Source organism: Pleurodeles waltl, chromosome 8, assembly GCF_031143425.1.
Source record: "Pleurodeles waltl isolate 20211129_DDA chromosome 8, aPleWal1.hap1.20221129, whole genome shotgun sequence".
NCBI lineage: Eukaryota > Metazoa > Chordata > Amphibia > Caudata > Salamandridae > Pleurodeles > Pleurodeles waltl.
In genome coordinates, this window is record NC_090447.1 from 1,281,558,821 (window position 1) to 1,281,583,334 (window position 24,514).

General features: G+C 42.7%; 1 protein-coding gene across 1 annotated transcript in view; it reads left to right on the forward strand.

Moving 5' to 3' along the window:
- ATP8A2 (ATPase phospholipid transporting 8A2) overlaps positions 1-24,514 on the forward strand; it is a 1,954,943-nt gene that overhangs the window by 899,137 nt on the left and 1,031,292 nt on the right. Inside the window, exon 25 of the mRNA XM_069202231.1 lies at positions 7,912-8,084. Coding sequence (XP_069058332.1) covers positions 7,912-8,084 — 173 coding nt within the window. The remainder of the gene's footprint in view (positions 1-7,911; positions 8,085-24,514) is intronic.

A 24,514-nucleotide genomic window follows, 5' to 3' on the forward strand; every position in this document is an offset into this window, starting at 1 on the left:
CCGCGCCATGGAAACATTTGGGCTATTAGATGTCTTCCCGTTGCTAAAAATGCTGCTGATGTTACAAACATTTGCCACTGATGAAGCCCTTTGGTGTCCTTTTGCCACTCCTACGTACTAGCTCATCATGCAGGAAGTTGCCGTATGTTGTGAGACTTGTAGTTGCACGAGCGGGGCTCGCTCGCTCATCCCTTAAAGTTATGTAGACACATGATGACGTCTGCTGTATACTGGATTGATCTGATTTGTTTACTTCCTGGAGCTACAGATGCCGGATTCGAAACACGCGTTTTCCACATAACTTGGAGGGAATTCTGACAAGGAAAGAGCGTATTTTTCACTGCCTCGGTTCAGTTCAAAACGTAAATAATTGTTGGGTTTAAAACCCTGTTTTAAAACAAGCATGATGTGGATACTGCGATTTAAAGTTTCACAGGCTTAAATTCGCCGGATGTGACTTAGGATAACTGCAAAACATATTTGTTCATACAGAAAAACAGTCTGAATGTGGACGAATAGAAGTAGAGAGGCAGGAAAACGCATTCCTCACACATGGCATGCTAGCCATGGGGAGACACTTGTCTAAAATCAACACGTTTTGAAAACCAAGTGCTTGTACTTGTATTTCTGTACCTGTGTTGATCTCACAAAAGAAAAAAACAAAGAAACAAGGCACATAACGTGCAAGATCGCAGTTCATCTGTGTCTGCAACGTTCTCCATCAGCTATTTTAAGTGAACTGTTGGTTCTGAAGACGCCTCTGTCACCTTTATCATGCATAAACTGGTGAATTTTAGCGTAACTATGGTTATTCTAATAGAGGTACCAAAATATGAAATTGATGATTTAACGGGCACTGACTGCAGGCTATTGTTTTTGCTCCTTGACCAATGGCTGTGAGAATTTGTTAAGGTGCAAAAGTGCCGAGTTACAAAGTAAAAAGTTAAAAAGCAAAACCCCCATTTCAGTAACTACCTCCAAATGGTCGAGGCGGAGACCTGCTTGCTCATGGAGGCATCAATGACCATATTTCAAGCCTTGGTGTAAGAAGGTGAATCCTGAACTAGAGAGGGGTTAGAGGAATGACTGGGCACCAATCCACAGCTCACAAAGAAGAAATTTGGAGACCAGAAAAAGTGCCCATGCAAGATGCCTAGCTGTGCGCGCATCCTTCTAAGAACATGTAGGAGAAAGGGAGATAGAAGAGAGGCCATGTGAGATCAGGATATGAGAGCAACCTATTGGAGATCAGTTCCTGAAGAGGTTGAATAAGACTGGCTGTTGAATCTGGAGGCCATCTGTGGGAATGTGGCATCAGAAAGATAGAAAAATAAGGCTCTATTAAACAGCCTGCACAGAAGATCTGCATCTAAGTGTCTGATGGAGGGAGTACTGAAGTGAAATCCTCACTGTTGCTGCAGCAGAGGGCCAGGATATCATTGCTGAAATAAATGCAAGAATTCCCAGAGTCTGAAGCTGGTGGCACACAGAGGGGGAAAACATGTAAGAAAGTTGTACTATTGGCATCTTCATGTTTAAAGGAGCTGAACAAAGTGCTGCAGCATTCTCCTTTGCAGGATTATGCTGTAAACAGAATCAATGAATCTTTTGGCCCAGCATAAGGGTGTGAAGAAAAAGGTCATAAAACTTAAACAAACAATTAACTTGACAATAGCTACACAAAGAATACTCCAAGCTGAAATAAAGTCCAAGGGTTTTTATTACAGATTAAGTCTCAGAGTGACATAGATAATTCTCAAAACAAGACTAGAAAGATTCAAAATCACGATAGGTTGCCTGAAACTCCTAAAGAAGTTCTGGTGGACAAACCTCAAAGAGACAATTAATCCTACATACAAAATCTATAAAAAAATCTAAAAAGAAGGAAACTAACACTGTCTAATTCTATTAAACATTTAGAGATTCACATCCTGAAACGCTAATAACCTATGCAAGGGAAAAGCTTATGAATTAGCAAATCCATTTAGCATATCAGGGACAAGAACACGTGGGGGAAAAGACAAAAGTACAAAAGGGCAAAATAAATGGAAACGGGAAATCTAGGGAAACATGTAACTAAGATGTGCAAAAACAAGTAAAGGAAAAGGGAAGGCATCAGCATTTAAGAAGCTTGGTCTGGAGTCTTATCTGGGTCAATGGAAAATATCTCTTAAGTCTTAGCAAGGCAATTCAAAGGGGCAAAGGATAGAAGGGGCTATACCTCTCAGAGTCTAAGGGGTTCAGCTTCTAAAGGGAAGGTGAGAAGATCTGCTGCAAATCCATCTAGGAAACAATGTATTAAAGTTCATAAGGCACGATGATTCATCCATCCATCACTCCACGTGACACAACAGATAGAAATGTCCAATGGAAGGCAGTCATACGACAAAGGCTGTAACATCAAGAAAGGTTCTCAGGCTCTCCATATCAAACAGCTTCAAATTGGCTCATCCATATGAATTGAAACATTTGTTTATACATTGTCATTGTCCCAATGTATATACATTGCACATTGTCATTGTGCTCAAGGTTGGGTTTCCAAGCTCACTATGGCTAAAATAATAAGGCATCTATTACCACGCTAACATTCTCATGAGAATGATGTCTGAAAGGAAAGTACACATTGGCAAAAATTACTAAACATTTTCTGCACACTCAGGAAACAGGGTCCTGCAGGCATCACTTAGGCTAAGCAAAGTGAATTAAAACAACACTTTCATTTATGCAATTAATACACATTTAACATTCAAAATTATAAATTAATCGTTATTAAACTGCCAGATTTGTTCAGATTACATTAAAATTCAAAACAAAAAGACTCTGTTAACCCTTTCGTGTGTCTGTAGCTACAACTACACTTTCTATATTTGCATGTCACTTTTAAAATATTTTCTCAGGAAAACTATTATCGTTTTTATGCAGACTGTTAATTAATATGGTAAACTATAATATGGAAGCAAATTAATCTGTTAAACATAAACATACATGGCTATACCACATGCCGCTTAACTCGTAGCCCACAGTTAATGCATATTAATATGACTTTTCAGTACAGTGCTTTACAGCAAAACTATTAGTGCTTTGATTAACACAAGGCATACGCTGTCACATATAGATGGTCATTGTGACATGAGGGACAATACTAAAAATTCAGCTACATCAGTGCAGTGCTACATCCATCCTGTCATTTCTTTGCATTCAAACCATGGGCTCCAAGTATTCCTTTCAGCTCTTCCATTACCTGCCCTGAATTAAGATGAGAAGGTAGTTGGAACGTGTGTTACCTCTGGGGTCATATTACTAAAACATAATTTAAAGCATTTCTAGTGATGGGTTTGTCCATAGAAAAACAAGATGGCAGTAGTCTTAAGCCACACAACTTGAGGTGGTGGTGCGGGGTGTTGGTGAGGTGGGGTCATTAGAGGGCCTGAGGGATGTGCCAGAGCAGCTGCAAAAGAGGAAGAAGTATGGGCACAACAGAGGCCCCAGCAGCCACTGTGGTGAGGGGTGGGCCCCTCAGGCCTAATGATGTGAGGGGCCCCTCCAGCATCTCTTGCAGGGGGGCCCTCATGTTTTATTACACCACTGGGAATAAGACTACAGTTCACAAAACAAGGGTGGTGAGACGTAGCAAATCAGGAAATCAGGAGCACTGCAGAACTAGAATGACCACAGTGTGTCTGCTAGTGTTCACCATCACAAATTACATCAAAACCTATGCACTGCAACACACGGGCTTAACGGACGCTACTGCAATCCCTACAGTGTGGGAGCCCCCTCATCCCTCCATATAGAAAGGGGGGCCCTCAGCTTGTCAACTTGAGGGTATGGGTATTGTGAGGGTCCACTCGCCATTCCTTGCAGGGGGGCACCTCTAGGATTTCCTCACACCAGTGCTGCAAAAGTACTAACTTTCACCTTAGCATCACTAGTGGGTTGATGAGATCATGGGGGTTGGACTTGTGATCTTTTTCATAAGCAATAACGTTAAAAATGCGATTGTGGTTTTATGCCACCAATTTGACACATTGTAATTTCTGCTTGAAATTAGATAACGTCAGTACATGCAACACTTAATTAAACATACTTGGGTTATAAAACAAGTCACAAATATAGGAGGCCCAGAAAGAGGGATGTTGCACAAAGGTATGACTCAAATAGTGAATGCTGATTTGTGCATATCTGTGTTTGTGTGTATTAGCATGTTAAACTCAGGTCTATTGGCTTTGTCAATGTTTTCTTTTACTTCCGGCTGATACTTTTTGGAACCAGGGAGACTATAAGTAGTAGAAAGCTGGGAGCACATGTGATGCTCACCCCGTTCAGACATGCACTACATATATCTTTACTTGCAGTGCATCCTTTATTTAAGGCCACACACCCAGAACTCTGCTGAATGCATCTGTTTCTCTGGCTCTCTGTGCACTGCTGGCCGAGAGCACTCCATCTGTTCTGCAGAGTGTGCTGTTATATTGTCTGCATGAGTGCTCCAGCTGTGAGGGAGACATGGAGAGTGAAACTGACATTAGTCACTGTTGCCAAAAATGAACAAAGCTGTAAATCTGACACCACTTCTCTGAGTTTCCACATCTCCTTAAACTCTGCAAAGGAGTGCATTTTATGTAATTTGCCTCTAATAGTAGATATGTTTAGAGTACATTTGTGTAAGAGCACAGGGTGTGGGTGCGTAACGCCCCATTTGGATTCTTTCACATGGCGACCAAACTCTGGTTTCTGTAATCCAACGTCAGCTGGACTACTCATACGGCTGTGTGATCAGAACTTCACGCTGGAGATTCTCCTGATACAATAGAATCTTTTGTTGGAGATTCCAGTGAGATGATGAAGCCTGCGCATCCTGGACAGAATAGTGCTTAATATTGTGAGATGTGCTGTTTCAAGTGCTATCAACGTTGCAAGAGGATGGATCAGAGGTGCTTGCAGATAAAAAGAAGCGTGGCAGTATTTGGTGAGCATCAAGCAGGTAAGCATGGATTAGAAGTCAGGTCTCCAAATTTCAAACAGCAATTTAACTAGTGGATCAAAACTCATTTTATATCTGACTGAGGCAAACCAGGACAAATCTTTTCCAGCTTCCAGAACAGGAACATCACACACAGTTATTTTAGGCAAGTGACTTCTGCAACTAGATTCCTTCTATTGCTTGATGGCAGTCTTGTTCTGTGCAACCCTGGGACAAGCTGTAATAAGGGTGTGTCTGTCGTGCATCTTTCCAGCACTTTGTTACGTTTCTGATTCACATGTATGCTTGGTGTGCTTTTATTGTCATAGAAGTGTTTAATAACTGGAAGATGGCAACGGATGATGGAGCCATTTAGAAGAATTAGGAATAGAATAAGGAGAGTAGAGGCCACCAGCCCTTCTCAAACAAGAAGCCTGTGTCCTCAAAGACCTATGTTTTTCCTCTGCATCTACGCAATAAGCATGATCGTCTTAATGAGCTAGAGTGGAGGAGAGTCACCATCCCCCCTCCTGTCTCCCCCTACGAGCTACCTTGTCCTGTATGCTTCCCACTGCAATGCCTCACCACCACCCAATGCCATTCTCATGAGCTGAGTAGCCCAACATGAAAGATCCATCTCTCTACCATTTGTTCAGTGGAGTCTCCTTGTTTGGTTTACAGCTTAAATCACTGCTGTCCCTCGCAATGCAGCGGTCACAGCTTCCCGCTGCCCCCCTGGCAGCTTCTCACCACTGCCCTCCTTCCTCATAGAAGTTGCTATGAATTATGGGATTTAAAAGTTCTGCTATTGTTTACGACGGTTCTTGAAGCATGCAAAAAATATATATGCATGCATGTAAGGTGCTCAGCATTTTTTAAACTACATTTGCTTTTATATAAACATCACTAAACAAGTCAAAAGTGCACACATTTCATATTTTAAGAACAGGCTTTTAGAGCTCGAAATTGACTAGCTTCAGCCAGAGGTCATTGGCAGCAGTGACGTGGGGACAAGTCCTCTTCCAATGTGTGGATAGTATTCCCTCCTCTTCTGCTGTTATTGAAGCACAGACAGGAACTACACCCGCAAACATATTTAGTTTACGTCATGGCACTGCTTTCAGAAAGAGGTAAAGTAAAAAAAGACACAGTGGGAACGTTTCGTCACAAAGTTTAGGTACTGTAAATGGCAAGAGTAAATTTGTTAAACATGTTTTAAACCACAAGCCTTACTTCCATTACCTCCTGCTAGTACCCCGTGAGACCAAAACCTGCAGATCCTGTATCTGACCTGCCAACTCACATGGTGCCACCATGTGTCACATGATATTGGCTCCCTTCACACGGTCACCTGGTGAGAAGCTGATATGACACAGTGAGAACAATCTAGAACCACTGTAAAGAGTGGACATCCAGTTTGCCTTTCGAGGCTATGAGCAACAGCTGTACATTAAGTGGTGTAAAAACACCATAGGATATCGGCACCAGGCCTCAGCAAGCTTCTTTTTATTTTTTGGGCAGAAGCGGTTTGGTGGGGGGGAGGGAAGGGCCGCAAAAGTGTCTATTAGTTGTTTCTTGGCATGGTGCCCATGGTGTCCTGCAAGGAACCCGCCTCCTTCTCAGACATTGATTTGTTTTTTTTGTGATTCAGATGTATGCGGTATCTTCAGCAGCTCTTCACTGGACTGGGTGTCCAGGGTACACGGGAAGCAGTGACAGCTGTTCATTAGTACAGCTGAGTGAGAGGGCCCCAAATGCTCATACATTCACCCTCCCTTTAGAGCCGTTTCAGGGGGTGTGATGGTGTCTGTGTTTCTGGCCTCACTGCCCTCTACCCTCATGCAACAAAATACATGCAGTGCAGGGGATGTAGGGGCCATGCTGGTGCAACAGGAGAGGACTGACTATGCACTTCCTGCGTCCTCTTCCCAGATGGACACCCTAGTGAGGTACTCAGTGGCAAGAACTACATAGAACTTTTCAGCTCCTACATACAGTTGGAAGTCTGAGCTTCCTTTGATCAGAAGCTATTGTGAGGGTTTTTTGCTCTCAAAGAATGTGCAAGGATAAAGATGAGGCATAAAGCATGATTATGATCTCTGTGTAATTTGATTATTATTTCCACATGAGTACCAAGTGGATACTATTGCAGTAATGGAGGCAGGACTTTAATAGCTCAAGGACCAGTGCTACCCTGTGTAAATTTGTGGTACGGAGGACAGTTTGTTGTAGAATATGACTCAAAAAGTGCATGCTTTTTGTGCTGGTGAAGGGCAATGTCATATGAAAGGAATACTTATTAAATTCAGTGATGTAGGGTAAATTGGAACGAGGAATAGGTTCTCGTTCATCAGTGTGCTGAGGCACCGGTTATCGAGGTACCATATTCATAAATGGTATTCTGTCATTCTGTCATTCTATGCATGTTCCTCATTTATTGCCTGTGTGTGTACAACAAGTGCTTAACACTACCCTCTGATAAGCCTACTGCTTGACCACACTACCACAAAATAGAGCATTAGAATTATCTAATTTTGCCACTATCTTACCTCTAAGGGGAACCCTTGGACTCTGTGAACACTATTTCCTACTTTGAAATAGTATATACAGAGCCAACTTCCTACAGAGAGCCTCAATGCCACATTAGTAGCAGTTGTTTGCTCTACAGATGCCAAACAACATAACTTCTGTCTTGATTTTTGGTACTTTGGAAATGGTCTTAAATTGTACCTTGGTGGCTACAGTGAGTGAATGCAATCAATTATCGGTTGGACATACTTAATAACTATAGTAGTATTTTGATGATGTTCATAGTTAACATTTGAGTAGATTGCATAACAGTATTCATGTGTTGGACTGACACGTTGTTTAGTTTGTTCATAGTGCGCATATTTAACTGCAACATGAAAAACATGAATAATTTGTCTACTTTTGCTTGTGTTTTCCAGGCAACAAGAGAAACTCTAACTCAACATTGTACTAATCTTGGAACTTCTCTGCGGAAAGAAAATGACTTGGCACTTATCATTGATGGCCAAACTCTAAAATATGCTCTGTCATTCGAAGTCCGCCAGTGTTTCTTGGATCTCGCGCTCTCATGCAAGGCTGTTATCTGCTGCAGGTAGGAATGGCAAGGTGCCATAAACTTAGACCTGATTTCAAGGAACTGTTTCACATGCCATTAACGGTATTATATTTACAAAGCGGCTTTGCCATGCGTTGCCCACAGCAGCTGATAGTATCAACCACATAATGTCACAGTTTAAGCTAAAGAGTTGTGTACATCCTGACGAGGGTGAGTAGGAAAAAGCATTCGGAGTACCTAATTTCAGGTGATTCCAAATGGAGATCAAGGTAGATTGAATAAGCATCAGAAGAACGTTCAATTATTTAGAAGTTTATCTAGCAAACATATTAAAGGGAAGTTGGAGATGAGAGAGAGATGAAGAAAAAATAAATCCAGAATTTTTAAAGCACAGCAGATCACCTGGGAGGGTTTCAAGGCACTGAACTGTAGGCACGGGGAGATTAACTCACGTGCCCAGAATCACAGGATGTTGAGCCAAAACTAGTTTCACCCAGCTTTGAAGTCGGCAGCTCAGGCTGTTACGCCACAGTCTCTTCCCTAAAAGAGATCTGAGAGACAGAACTCACAGAAATTTAAGCCATTCCCATCAGAAAGGGGTGTGAGACAAAATACGGATATTTCTTATGTTAATGCAGAAAGACAAACATGAAAAAGAAGCCAGAGGAGGAAATGGATGAGCGACAAATTGAAAGAGAGAACTGAGATAAGTTTTATGTTTAACTCCCTAAGAAGTATGTAAAACAAGGACCATGGTCTCATTAAAAATCTGCCAATCTGAAGTAGAAAGGAGAACAGATATATTAGGAGAAAGTAAGTGGGATTAAGTGGAACACAGGAAGAGTAGAGGGACACATGTTTGTAAAGGTTAAGGTGTAAATACTGACGTGATGATACATCATGACAGCTAAGGCCGGCCTTTAGCGTGGGTGAGCTGGGCCCAGGACCAGTGGCGGCCGGCAGCTTTAGGAGGGAGGGGGCGGGCGGGAAGCACACACACACTCACTCTTTCACACACACACATGCATGCACATCCATTAAGAACACTCATAACATTCAAACATGCAACCACACACCAAACATTCATTTTAAAAGATCACACACATACACACTTACCTTCAGCCTCGGAGGTCCCATGAGGGTCAGGACTGCTGCCTTTCCTCATTGGCTGGCTGACCTTAGGTCAGCCAATGAGGGAAGGCAGCAGTCCCAGCTTCGTCACAGAGTGGGATGGGGTCAGTGAGACTGCTGACTCCACCCCATTCTGTGGCGAAGTGCCACTGATTGACACTCGCCCAGGGCGCTTCAGAGCTTAAACCTGAAGCGCCCAGGTCGAAGTCAATGGGTGATGCTTTCCTCGTCACCCAGGGGAGGGCCTCGAGGCACCTTTGCTGAGCCGAGGAGGTCACGCCCATAGGAGCTGTGACATCCTCAGCCCAGCAAAGTTCAGCTCAGGCAGCCAGGAGTCTGCGCAAATGGCGCATCTCTGCTCCTGGCTGCCTGACCTGAACATGAAGAGTGTCTGTCAGGCTGACCTTTGTTCAGCCTGAGAGACACTCTTCATGAGGGGCAAAAGGTGGGGTGGGCGTGGTCCCCCCGGCCTAAAGGACGGGCCACGCCTGCCCAGGACGCTGATTTTATGATGGGCGCATGGAGCTGTGTGCATTAAGGTTATGCCAACAGCAGTGCCCTACTCGTATTGCTGCAGCCTTGTCCTTGCCCCTGCCTGTTCATTTCTGTCTGATTTGCCAGTGTAAAGTGTTTTAGTCCTTTATCATCATACGGTGGGCTATATATGGAACATTCCTTTAGCCCCCTTTCTTGCCCTCCCTTCACCCTCTGACCCTCTGTTAGCACACATCAACAAAACCATCATCTGCATGAGGCAGCTAAGCTATCTGTGATTTACGTGAGCTGGGGGTAGTCGGGGATGCTTGTGTTTAGGGTCCAGTCCCTGCTCATCCAGGTACTGACCAGTGAACACAAAAGGGGCCCCCTGCTGCCTCATTTAATTCACTACCACCAGCAAGGGCACCCAATTTCTCTCCGCCCACGCCCAGGGCTCTAACTTAGCAAATGCGGGCTGTGATGACAGCAGTAGTGGATTCAAGGAGAGTGCTATCGGGTGTTATTAAGACCAGCCTACATGTAAAATTTCTTCACTACCACTGGAATAGACACAACTAAGCATTTGCACTTGGAACTGGTGTAACAAGGCCATTGAACGGTCCAGGAAAGAGATGGTCTGGATTTATGCGTTACAATCCCACAGCTCGTCTGCAACAAATGCACTACTGTTTCCTTGCAGTATGTTGATATTTAAAAAGGGAACACACCCCGCTCATTTTCTGATCATGAATATGGATGCTATGTTTATTTGCAAAACACACACTGCTGTTCGCCCAGAAAGAGGTCAAGCATATCGTCCAAGAAGAAATAAACAACCATAACAACGATAAACCGGGCCTAAGTCCGTGGCGTGTGGCCAGAAGTATCCACAGCTCTCCCGGATGTTCTGGTCACTGGAAACAGGTTCTCACATGAAGGTAACAGTGGATTTCTTCATTGCTGTAAGTTCCATGCGCGGCGGGTGCATCTAAAGAAAGGCATTTGAATAAACCTGATGCAGCTACTCCATGAGTAAAAGTCCAGCTGACGGCAGCATAGCTAGAGGGTAGTTCACCAAGGAAAGGCAGGGCAAAACTCCACTTGAGAGGGAAGTAAAATCTCAAAAGAATACAACAGATTGCTCAGAAATATACTGATATAAAATATCAAACAATCAAAATTGAATAAACCAGTTAAAAAGTTGAGAAGCCATGATGATTGTTTGAAGCGTGAATAAACAACAGGGAGTAATCGATAATGCTGTTTAACAATGTTTAATGTCCGGGCTCCGAACGTTTTTGTGTTGTGCGCTGTTGGCCATTGAAATTACATGGAAAGGTGTCATCAATGTTTAGGATGGGTGGCGATTTCTTATGCATTAAGCCTTTGGTGCATGATTTCGGTGTTGGAGGGATTTACCATTTACATACTTACCTCTTCAGGTAAGTAAGTTTCAATGCCTTAGCCGTTGGGTATAGTCTGACCAGAGAGTTGTCTTCTAACTGGCTTTAATTCACTGCGTTGGGCGTGTATTTAAGAGTCTGTCTTACTTCAGTCCCCGAGCAAAAGCCCGTTGGCGGATGGATCACATTTGTAAGTGCTGCAGTTTTTATTGAACCTTGTAAACTTTGGATAAATTAAAGTTCACACTCCATGTATTGCAGCATTCTGACAGGAATATAATGGATAAAAACAGTACATGCTGAGTCTGGTGCTTTGACATCAAAATCTGCATTTTAGGACACATTTTTGATGGATACTCTTATCTCCCTGCAGATTCCTCCCAGGCACCAGACTGGAAAATTGGAAAGCGCTCTCCTGTCCCTTTAGACAGCACCATGGCTCCGAATCAGGCTCCAGTGCCTCCCTGTATGTTATATCAAAGAACTCTATATGGTGTCACATAGGGACTCTGTCATCAGTTCTTCTTTTCTGTGCCTTCAGCACAAATCCAGATACTCTCCCCTGGAACTGCATTTTAAAATATGGTTTTGTATTGCCCGTAAGAGAGGCTACCTCTATAAAGATCTGATTCTCATAGATCTCATCCCTGTCAGCCTCAGGGATCCTTTTCCAGATCCCTATAGCATCTGTTCTTAGAGTTTGGATTCTGTGCATGCCTTAAATTCAACTTGCAATCGTGGCTTCATGTATTTTACAGCTCTCAAGAAACATTAGGGAACTTCTTTTATGTCTCAATCTGAAACAAGCAATGGAATTATTTCAATTTCAGATCATGTTCTCAAGACAGGTGCAGTGGAAAGGCACAATCCTCAGAGAAGTCCTCCAGCACCAAGTTTAGGAATTAGTGAACAAATAACCCTTCTTCTTCTTTTCATCGTCACTCAAGGTCATGGGGAAGGGCATGTGGTTGGCAGACCGATTCCTTAACTCTAACAATGACATTGTCTTCATACCAGTTGCTCGTTTTGGATAACATGAGCCTGGTGCGTGTGCTCAGCTCCCTTCCGGTTCCGGACAAAGTGCTGCTGGATCCATTCTTGGATTTTCCTCCTCCTAACGCTGACCCTGCTCAAGTGATGCCTGGCTTTTCTGGCTATATCCCATCATTCTCCAGCTATTCCTGCTGCAGCTGTGAACACCAAGGTGCCTGCAGAATTTTAAGTTTTGTCACTCATGGTGAACTCCTCCTCAGCACCAGTAGAACCCGTTGACGCAACTGGTGTAATCTCAGCACTGGCAGCCCTCCTTCTTGTTATTCCAGCATTGACACTTGTTCGAACATCATCCACATCACCATTTTTTAATCAATGTTCAGAACAACCCATGGCCAGAACAGAAGGTATGGAACGGACTGGCCTTGCATCTCCTGCTGCCTTTGTACATCTTCAGGATTTTTATGCTGAGAAGGACAGTATTGAGGTGGCCAGTGGACACTATTCCTTCTTATTTGGACTCTAATGAAGGTCCCTGTTGGTGTCCTTGATGTGCCAGTGACTTAAATAATTCTAGTAAGGTTGGCCTTGCTTGCCTCTTAGAAGCTCCGTCAGAAGACATTTTTCTTTTAAGACAGCACAAGGCATGGCAGCTAACGTCCTAGAATTACTTGTGCCAACTGCAGAGGTAAACACTGTCTTGACAGAAATAGTATAGCTCAGTTCCTCTACGTCAGAATTCTTATGACATTTAATGAGGGCCTTCTAGATCATTTTAAGTCTGCTAGGTTAAGGTAGCCTTTGTTCAGGCCTTCCTCCATCATGTTGCTTGCTGTCACTGCCTAATTCCAGGCTGTCCCAAATGTTTATCCTGTTGCCTTTTGCCTGAGGGCCTGCTAACTTAAGGCTGTTTTTTCCTCTAAACCTAATGCTTAACCTTTTTCCTCCCTTCTCACCAATACTGAGTCCTGGTGGTTCGAGGCAGAGGGAAAGGAATTGATTTCATCAGGGAGCCTAGCACATAATGCAATTTCACATGCCTCATTCTATTCCCATGCTCTTTGAGCGATGTTGGAGATGGTGGTTCCATTTATACTGGACCATGTGAGAGGCTAGTTTGCTGATGCGGTTTGAGATGGGCTTGGGGTTGCCCAGCAGATTCTTGAATCCGGTCTTGCCACTGTAGATTCAGCTGTCAGATATGTGTGTTCCTTTGTGAATATTTGCAGGGATGCTTTGTGTGCTAACTTGGTCTCTCTGGACAGGCAACCCTGATGGATACACCCTTGGATTGCTCCCATCTGTCAAGCAAAAAGGCTCATTTGGTCTTTGATCTGGGGCTTCAGTTCTACCAGACCCTTTTGATGCTTCCTAGTAAGAGTGCTCACATCCTGTGAGAAAGAGGTTCCTTCCTGCTGACATTCCATGATACAACAAGAAGGTGATGGATGGAGTACTTGAATTAATTTCAGTCACTGGCAACCCCTCTGGGCCACCTTCGAATCCATAGTTTATCCTCCACCTTGCCATTCTATATGAAGGCACCACATTATGCAAATGTTCATGAGGATGAGCCCTTCTATTAAGTAATCCATACACTTAACTCCATTTTCTTTCCCTGGGCATTGTCATTTCCTGTTTGTCCAGGGTTCTTTTTTGCAGCTGCTTCTTATCTTCACCTTCAGCTTTCTCACTGCTGCTCTTGTTGGTGATAGGGCTATTTTTGAGGGCTTTCTAGACCTTTCATCCTTCTCTCTCCACAGGAGAGCCTTGTGCTTTTAGGACATGCTTCCTTTGTTTTGGAAGACAGTGCCAACATGCTGGATTGTGTGGGTAATATTCCCGGTGTCTGGAATTCTGAAGGATCTCTTCTTGGGGTTGAAATCACAAAACATTGTTTACTGTAAGATGTGGGTAGTTAGCCAGAAAATCTTAATGGGCCTTGTGTCAGCAAAATATGGTGGCATATTTTGGGTGCAGAAGAGGTAAATAGGGTTGAGATGCAGGAGATACTAGGTAGCAATTATAATCTAGAGGTATGGGAAGGAAATGAGATCCAGGTGCAGGTAGGAAATGGGGTCTAGGTGCAGGAGATGATGGGTTTGAGGGGCAGCAGAGAAATAGGTGCCAGGGGTATACAAAGACAAAGGGAGGTGTGGTTAAGTGTAGGAGAAACAAAGCAGATATAGTTGAAAGATAAGTCTGTAAATTGGGGTATAAAAAGAGAAAATGGGGCCAGTGTGTGTAAAAAAGCAGGGCGCAGTGGTTCCATGATGATGTGGGGTGCAGACTTGCAGTAGGTAAACAGTAGGCTAACACTCATAATTCGAAGAATGTCAAGATGGCTGAGGAAACAAAACTGTTTATATTTGCAATGATATAAGGCATGTGAAGGGAAGGAAGTGCAGGTTGTGTCATCTGTGTGTAAAGGATGGGGATGATTGTGGTTACGTGAAAGGTGGCGGCATTGTTCACCTAAAGCTCAGATGTGTTCTCTGAATGGAACATTTCATAGATGGCCCTGCAATAGTCACCTGTTCCAGAAGGCTTTCCGTCTCTCTATTGCTCTTCAAAACCTACCTGTTGCCAATGGCAATATTCATGGTGTGCAACCTTTTTTTCTATTCCATTGCTGCAGCCTCTCAGATTTATTTGAAAGTCAGTATTTCCCCTTGAAATGCCCCCCTCTGTATGCGACAGCCTTTGAGAAACGTGTGACAAGGCTTAGCTTCAAGCTTAACAGACATCCTACTCCTAGTCAATGGGCTCTTACATAAACCTCCTTGCCACTGACCACAACATTCTTCAGACAGTCAGTAAGCTACACTGAATCAGTTAGTTATCGAGGTGCACCCGATGAAAGTGACTTGTTTGTGATATCCCAAGTTAACTGTCTAGCCCAAGGGTCCACTGAAGAGGCAGCCCAAAAGAGCTCTACCCTACGCATTCTTTTGTCTTTACATATTAGCACTTGATACCCTAATGAACATTGGATTCTGTCTAAACCTGGCTGCACAGAATATCAGAGCTTCAGGGTAGATGTGCACTGCATTCTCCTTCTTATCCAGATGCAAGGACAGATGGCCTAGCACACCACTGCATTCTGGGGATTGTATTCCTGTTTCTCTTCTGTTGCTCCAGTTGGACAAACTTAACTGAAAATGATTTGTGAATGGAAATCCGAGACTGGAACATCGCGTTCTTATTGACAAAGATTCATCTGGAACCTTCACTTTAGTCGTTACGTACACTATGTTCAAGACAGCGCGATGCTACCTATAACCACAAGCTTGTGTTAATGAATTAGTCACTTCAGGTGCAGTATTCAGGGTAGCAAACATCTATTGGTATAAATGTGGGTAACAGGAATTGAATTTTTCTGTTCATCCGTAGGAGGAATGATTGCTTTATGAAGGCAGTGATGTTCAAGAATTTTAATTAGACAGCTGGGGCATCACACAAGAAGTCATCAGAAAAACTTGAATGTTTGTGACGCTCTAGACTGTGCAGCAGTTTGTGTGCAAGGCACAAATAATGAAAAAAGGAAAAGACTGGTGTAGGTCGCCTTGACAAATGGCTTGTGACTAGGTTTTACTAATGTGACACCATGCTGTGTTTCTGGGTGATGCATTACAGAGATGATTTGTACAGCTGTCTGCATGGGACTCTGTTGACAAAATAATGAATTAGAGCTTCTCAAGACATAGTCTGGCTTTAGATTAGTCACAGTTTGGCTCAAGTGAAGAAGGTGAATCATATTTGAAATGTAACTTTTCTCTCACTGCTGGTATATTGGATACTACTGTATGTTACAGCTCATCATCCTGCCAGATGTGAGGCCTGCTTGCACGGTCCCAATGCACAGAGCTCTGCTGGCGCGTCTCTGCTTCTTTTGCTTGGATGCTGAGCTGGACTCATGATGATGTCATCCGTGCTTTGTCATTTCTACAAAAGTCCAATTGGAGAATTTGCCCTCTTCTGTTGGGTAGTTCTTGTAGGCTCTCAAAATGCAAAATGTTTCCTAAATTGGTGTGCTGTCCACATTTTCTCAGGAGCCCATCTACACTCCCCGCCTCTGGATTGCACTCTTTCAGATTCTGCTTCATCCCTGCATTTATCCTTTGTCACCATTTCCTATCTTTTTCTTCCTCAGTCTTTCTCCCTATCTTGCCTGTTTTTTTTAATCTTGCACTGGGTCAAGTCTCATGATAAAAAATAGGTTCAGTTAGCCAAAAATGACTGACGTTGCCCACCACCTGCTCAAATTAAGCCCCAGGTCCAAATTTATAAAGGGAAAACGTCTGTACAAATGCCAGAGGCAGGTTGCCATATATCTAGGAGAGGCCGAACGGTCACAGGGCACATCCAGCCGTTTTGCAGATAGGATTATAGATTAGTCAGAATTCTTTGTTGTTAATAATGCTGCGTATGCACGGGAAACATAGACTTTTTTCTAAAAACATTTAAGAAAATTGTCTCTTTAAATTCATTTCGATGTGTACAATGATGCCAAATTGCCCAATATCACGTGTGAAACGTTTAGTTCCTTCTTGTTTTTAATCACCCACATTTTGCATATAATAATTTATAGATTTACTTTTTAGGTATGGATTTGCTAATGTGAGCATGCAAAGTGCTACTAGCAAAAAAGCCAGGAGAAGCAGAAGCGTTTGCCCCTGACATAAGCCACGTGACAGTTATGTGTGTTTCTTGCATTGTCCTCTGCAAAAAATAGTCCTAAAACGTTTGAATACCAAATTCAATATAACTACATACAAAGATGTTACAACGTTTACTTCGCTACAAACCTGGCCGGCTTTAGGGTGGTGCGACCGGTACCACTGCACCGGGTGCTGACTTCGGGTGGAGGTGCTCTGTTTGCAGGTATATTATGGTTTTAAAAGCACCTGCTGCGACATTCCTTGCCTCCAGCAATTTTCAGGCAACAATAAAAATGTCAAGAAAACCCTGGTGCTTAATGTTATGCCAGGAGAGAGATTGGAGTTTTCTCTAGTAGAAGTTTTAAGGTACGGGCACCGGCACTTATTTTGGAGGGCCGGCACTTATTTTCCTGCCTCAAGCATTTACTGCGAGGAAAAGACACAGATGGGAAAGACGGAGGAAGAGAAAATCGAAAAAGAGTCACAAAGTGAAAAAGCAGAAAGCTGCAAGAGTGACAGGGAGTAGCAGTAAACGGATTAAAGAGGGCCGAGGTGGCTTCAGGATTACACTGCCTCAGTATTCCGTGTTCGCACATTTAATTGCAGCAGCCGCGTGTTTCATGGGAGAGCTTTGAGCACCCGCATGTTTTTATTTACAAACTAAGCACTAAGCTGCGTGCGTCGCTGGGGACTTGCAGGGCTGGATTCTCGTTCCAGCCTCTCTGACATTTCCCATTGGGTTGCAGGTTTCGCGGCAGCTTTCAGAGAGGTATTGCCTGCCATGACTCAACCACGCCGTTGTTGCCCCATTCTAGTGACAGTCTCCTGCGATATGGAACTGGTTTCAAAATTTTGTCCAGGCTGATTTTGTTTTCCAGTGCGGCCTTGAGAGCAGGAGTGGGTTTGGAGAATATTTGTACAAGAGTATTAGTCTCCGCTGCTAGCAAGACATATTTTAGTGAGCAATAGAGTGACTAGCATACTATTACACAGCCTTAATAACCACCACATGAGAATAAATGGAGGGCAAAGTTTAAGAGCAAAAAAACCTGGAAAAATAATGAGAAATGTTAACCACATACTGTATCCACAATGTCTCTGGTCCTGACCTGAAACATTTTGGCTTTGTGGTAACTAGTGGCTCATTAAATTCAAGTTATTTTTCTTTACGATTCTGTGTTAATCATAAGTACATGTGTAGGCAAGATATCTTTTGTGTGGGTAAGCTCCTTTCTTTGCCAACTGCAGTATAAATTACACACAAATGTAAGTCATCGCGCAATAAAAATTCATTTTATTCCTTGCTGTTCCCTTTTGTTGTACGAAGACGTCAGAACGACTTTCAACAGATGGTATACACGGAGGGAACAAGCGTTTATGTTTTTTTATCATCCCATAAAAAGTATTAAATCAAAACTTATGACGAATATTTAGTAGGAGATCTGTATCAGACCAGTACACCTAGCACAGGAATGTTTGATGTCAATTGAAAGGAAGTATTCATATCTTTCCCTACCATCCCTGATTTTGCCTGCCTGTGAGAGACACCGCTCATTGATGTTTAACAAGATGCATTTAAACAAGTGCCTTTGCATTTTGAAATTGTTTTAGGCTTTCAGTTTGAACCATTGTATCTAAAAAGTGTGCCTTGCTAAGTGACAATAGCCACACCTGTATCTCCCATGTACATCTTGACTCTGGGGTACAGCGCATGGTGAAGGACACAAGAAGAAGGGTAGGGGTAAAGGATCCAATAGAATACTTACTTTTTGAATATTTTTATTGTAGAATGTTCTGCTGGCTTCAATTGGTTGCATCATATTACCATGCTGGCTAGATATTTGAAACTTTAAGTGCCATTTTTGTCTGTTTAAGTATGCTCTCTGGTGTGGGTCATCCATGGAAACTCTAGTGAATGAAGTTACAAAAAGGGGAAAAGTATTTTAAAACAAGGTCCTTCGTACTGCATTGGCAATTTAAGCTGTGAATAAAACGTACATAAATGTTGTAGAATAGCATAATCTCTGGTCTTGAATGCCAAGTGGGAGCCGCCTTCTCACCCATAACAGTCATTTCAGTGTCAGACTGACATCACAATCTCTCTTGAAGGGGTTTTCTCACATCAGTAACCTCAGTGGCATATCAATACTTGAGGGGACCCCCTGCAAGGTACATGAAGGGCCCCCCCTCCACTCAGTCTGGAGCTCTAAGGCCAGGGGCCCCTCTGGCTTGCTCAGTGCCAGCCAGTGCACGGTGCATGACTGTATGCTGCTGAGGGGCCTCCTGGAGCTCGTGCCTCCCCTGCACTGTCGGGGCTATTGTTACGTCACTGAGTAACCTCATCTTCATCAAACTGCAACTGACCATTGCATCCATTTCCAAAGCTGAGATGTTTAGTCTTCACCATCACCTTTCCAACTGCAGATCAGCAAGTGCCTACCACACCGAGATAGCTGATGCTATAGAAACGCTACATCTTAATCTACTGCTTCTCCCTGAGATCTTGCTTACCTTATAGTTATTAAGTGATCAACTTCCTTCGCAGCACTGTTCCATCGGTCTGGACCATGAGGATAAAACACTGTCATTCACAGAATGAACCTAGAATGTAACCTTCTTGAACTTCCAGTGTGTGATTGTTAAAATCATGCCAACTCACTCACACCCCACCCAAATAAGACTCATTTATCATCCTCCAGGTGACAACAAAAAACTTTGTTGGACTCAGCCATACAACTTGTATGCTCCCAACAAATTCATTCATCCAACATTTGCTATAGAAAATGTCAACCTCCAGTGGGCTGACAGTGTTGACTACTTGGGCACCCACCTGGCACCCTTTCTTAAAGGCACTGACATTGCAGGATATTGTTCTAAATCCACAAACATCAAGGATTCAATCCTTGATTTCGTCATCCCTAAAAGCCATCTCCAGGTAGAGAAGTCCAAGAGAATAGAGTGGCCCCATATCACTTCAACTTGATAAAATATTTGCTTTTGGTAAAAGACATCTGGTTTCGATCTGCGTCACCAGATATGTAGACCGTGGCAAATGTAGCCACCACCAAAGGAATAAAAACCAAAATGCTTGGTCTCCTGGTTCTCCTCTAAGCTCAATAAGGAGAGGAAACAAAAGAGAAAATGGTCCACTCTGAAACCCCTGTACCTAAAGCTATTTGAATATTCTGGAAGATGTTTGAAGCCAGATTTGAATCCAAGTCCTCATTTCTGAAATCATGCCTAGATTGTGAAACAAACTCTCAAATACTCTACTACCAATTCTCCTCAAAAACACTCTGCTCTGTGTGAGCTCTCTTTATTCTTCGATGACCATTATGCAGTATATTGCTACCATTCCCTCCACATCACCATTATCCTCTGTTCACGTTCCCAACAAATCTTTGCATAGCTGGTTAACCTTAATCCCAGTCCCTCACAACCACCTCATAATGACCAGTTTGGGCTTTCAAATGGTTCAAAAACTTTTCAAATTCTTCAAATACTCAAATGACACTGCCCTGACCATTACTTCTAATTTTGCCAGCTTCCTCATCACCCGCTATTGAGGTAACATGGTTAATATCTTCCAATCTCAGGAAGGTTACCCTAAAATATAAATGCTGATCCTGGAGAGGTGAACTATCACCCCATTTTTAGACTTACTTTTTTGGCCAAAGTTATTACATTTTGGTGGACTTCCAAATGAAGGGATTGGTGTCCGACAAGGTCTTATGAATGCTTATCATTTTGGATTCAGCCCTGTCACAGAAGCTGAAATTGCCATGTGGGGAATCATTGACAATGCCCTTTAAACTCTAGACAAAGGGACTCTTGCCTTCTATTCCACATTCAACTGTGTGCAACCTTTGCCACAGTTGAACAGGGAATCTTTCTCAACAAACTCAAATATTGTTCTTACCTAGTTTTCTTCTTACTTGGACAACCATCGCCTGCTGTAAGAATGACAGACTCATTTTGCTGCCTTGTCGCTCTACTTTACTCTCAACTTTATGGGCGCAACATCCTAGCAGATACCCTTTCCAGCCTCTACATGGAACCACTGGGAAGCTTTCAGTTATCTCTGGAATCACTTTCCACCAACATGCAGATGATACTCAGTTATACCAACAATCTCATTCGAAACTGGCTGCCTACAGAGCAGGAGGACAGTCGATTGCCGTGCCTGAAACAAGGGAATGGAATTGCCTATCCTTAGTTCTTAGATCAGAAAGCAATGACTTGTCTTTTAGGGAAAGATGAAAGACAGGGATCTGTCTCGAATATTGCAGCTTTACATACTGCCAAGCTTGTATGCTATACTTTCCTTTGATTTAACTGCCTAGCTCCAGGAACCATTTTGGTAACTGCATGCTTTAGAAATGTATTAACTTAACATACTTTTATGAATCTTAACTGTGTGTTTGCAAATGTAAAGAATTTGGCTTTGTTGCAGATGAAAAAATGGCCACATATTATTCTTATTTTTTTTTTACTTTCACCACTTTATTATAGTTTCTGACTTCCAACTCGCACTGTTTTTTTTTGTTTCATGATTCTTTATTAAGGATTATACATAGGAAAGTAACATCTTACATGGCAGTTACAGTGTAAAGGAACAGCATGGACTTCCACATGCAATAGTGTACACCCGGCATTTCAACAGCCATCACATATTAATTTATAAATTGTGTCATAGCATCAACGTAGCGCAACATTTGTGACCTAGCCAGAATAGTAAAGAGATTCCTGTCAGAGACTGAATCAATCACTGTTCAGGTGTTGGAGAAAATTATGTTTTGGCCAACTGATACTAGGCATGTCTTGGGTAATAAATGGAGGATATCCAGGTGCCTTTGTAGTCTAGAATTTGAGTGCACCTAAGACGAGGAAGAAAAAGTCCTGATGACAGGCAAATAGGGCCTGCTTCTGAAGGTTTATGTTATTTGTGTTCACCCAGTATAAGTGGAGACTGGTTTCCATTAATTTCTTTTTCTTGTCCCTAAATAGTTGGGGGAACTACAATCCTGTGCTCGATATAAATTGATTATTTATAATGGAAATGTGTTTTTCATTCATTCTCATGATGTTTGTTCAACTGTTCTTTCGGAAATAGGTCTAGAGAATGCTTCCATCTGCCTCCCAATCAGACTGGTACATGAAAGGTTCATCTATTTTCTTTGAAGGGTGGTATTGCAATTTAAAAGGCTGTCATTTGTTCTAGAGCCATCTTAGAGGGTCTTTGTCTCGTTCTTCCAGTAGTTGTTTGGCTTGGTATGGGCATTCTCCTTTGACGATGTTTGCATCATTAGTTAGTAAATGCAGCATCTTTTCATCTGACAGAGAAGGGTGCCTGTGCAGTTTAGGATATACTACGGGGTCACGGGAAATCTCACCTAGCTGTTTACTGAGGGACTCCTCATTAAGACAGTGTAGAACATATTATAGGCCTGGGCCTATAATTCATCTGTATTGTCACCTTTCCACGAGGACATATGACCTCCTATGTTAAACTTGAATCTCCTGTTCAGGCTTTTGCTGGTTTATTTGGATCTCGACTCCTCTGACCACGAATAATAGATCCTGGTGACTTGGGGCCATATGTATAAACACATTTTCCCATAGACACAAAATGGGTTAAACCCTTTGATACATCCGGCCCTTAATAACCCACTCTTTACAGTGGTAGGTTTTGCCCCCGTTGCATCTGCCTGTGATAATGCTGGATGAGAAGTAGTAAGCTACCTGAAAGGAAAGTCTTTAGGTTAATTGAGCCCCGCAATAGGCTGTAATTTATTCATTTTAAAGTAAATAGTTAAAGACCCTCACATGTTGCATAATGGGGTAGTGCAGGTTTCAACTGACATATTGCTCGTCAACTGCTACATAAGGTACTAGGGAGGGTGAGAGGAGGGACCGGGACATGGTGGCTTACTGTCTAAAATAAAAACCTACGTCTGATGCAACAAGAACTTTAATGTGAGTGTTCCGTATCTTTTAGGAATATCAATATGCCTTCTCTGTGATGGGCCCAGGCCTGCTTGCATTCCCCCTGTTACCCCTCATTCAAAGGATCCCCACAAAGATCAGAATGGTGGAGAGTTAGGTGATGATGATAGTAGTCTTATGTAAAAGAAGGCCTGTTTTGTCCTCTTGCAGATGTTGGCCGTAGATTTAGGTCTTTCACTTTCTACTTTATTTAGATTCCTTTGGTCCTAAGTGAAATGGTTATGCGTATCATTTAATCTCAGAATAAAAAAGCACTGAGAATAAAGCAGAGGAGAAACTTACTGAAAAACATACTAAGTTACAGAACTCGAGTGGAAAGGTCATGACAAAATGTCAGACATTCGTCCCTCACACGCCATTTAAGAACCATGCTCTGTAGGACAATATGTCATATATCTTCTCAGGTACTGTAGGACAGGTATGTCAGCTACTCATGGTACACTCTTGCTTGTGTTGTTGCTTTTTAAATTAAAGTACAGTTCTCCGTTACTGCATGGCGAAAGGTCTGCACAATAGGAGCAGCCTAAGTCAAATTAATATATAATCTAGTCCTTATGTTAGGATGGAGGAAAGATTCTTTTTTCTTTTTTGCGGATGATCTAGTTTAAGGGAATAAAGGTCACTAAGCAGACCTTCTCCAAATGGATGGTGTTCTTCTGAATTGACATCCTAGATGCCGGTTGTTGTAACTAGGTACCACTGCAGCGACTTTGATGCCCCTGACCTCAGAGGTCATGTAGACAGTGGTAGGATACAAAAGTACACAAGGCTGTAAGAAACCCGTTTACACCCTGTAGTTTTGTCTTCTTGCCCTTTGCCTGGCCACTGTGTTGCAAACAAGAGCATATTCAAGTGCTAACGGTGACATATAGGGTCAGCCGTGTGATGTCATCGGATGGATTAAGAGGCTGAGTGTTCTCACCTCTGCTACGCAAGACATTTTGGTTGCCAACATCAGTGATTGCCTGGGTGATTGCAAAGGTATTCATCTTGGCTCTTTCTACACTGTCTATTAAGGTTGGACTAGCCGTGGCGGGCATTGGGTGTTTCCCCAGGAGGCTGAAGGGGTGGGGACCGCTTTTGTTACTGGGGAGCCAGTTTTGTAGCAGTGCAGCAGTTCCTTGCTTATCCATCAGTTGTTAGACAACAATAGTAGTGCCAAGATAATTTTGATTATTAATGTGCCTGCTGATGAGAGATCGGAATTTCGTTGAGTGGCAGTTTTGACTCATCTGAGGTCGTGCAAAAGGTTAATATGTCTACTGGAAAGAACATGTACTATGCAGATCACAGAACAGTATGTGATGTGCATTGTTCAGTGGAATACTGCTTTTGTCACAGAGATCCTTTTGTTACTATGCAGTTCATAAAATCATAATCTAGCACAGTGAGCTGTGAACTACCATCAAAGAGCTGCATGCCAACTGCATGGTACAGGTTAGAGACTTATGTTTTTTTTCCATCCTTTGATTATCCAATATTGCTAACAAGGGTTTGTTTGGGTAGAAATAGTTATTAGTAAAGTTAACCCTAACCATTGTGTTACATCATCAGTTTATGCTTCCCCAGTCCAAGCGCTCTTAGACAATGCCTACCAGTACGGATGACATGTGAAACCTACACCGTGTAGTCCCTTTTATCTGATGTAACATTTTCTATTTACTGATTTACACATGTATTTTTCATAGTCACTGTACGTGTGTGTGATATAAAGTGTTTCAACACCCTGCGCTGGTAAGAGAGGTGCTCCAAAACAAATTAAATACATGTGAGAGAGGCTATGGAGAGATGAGAG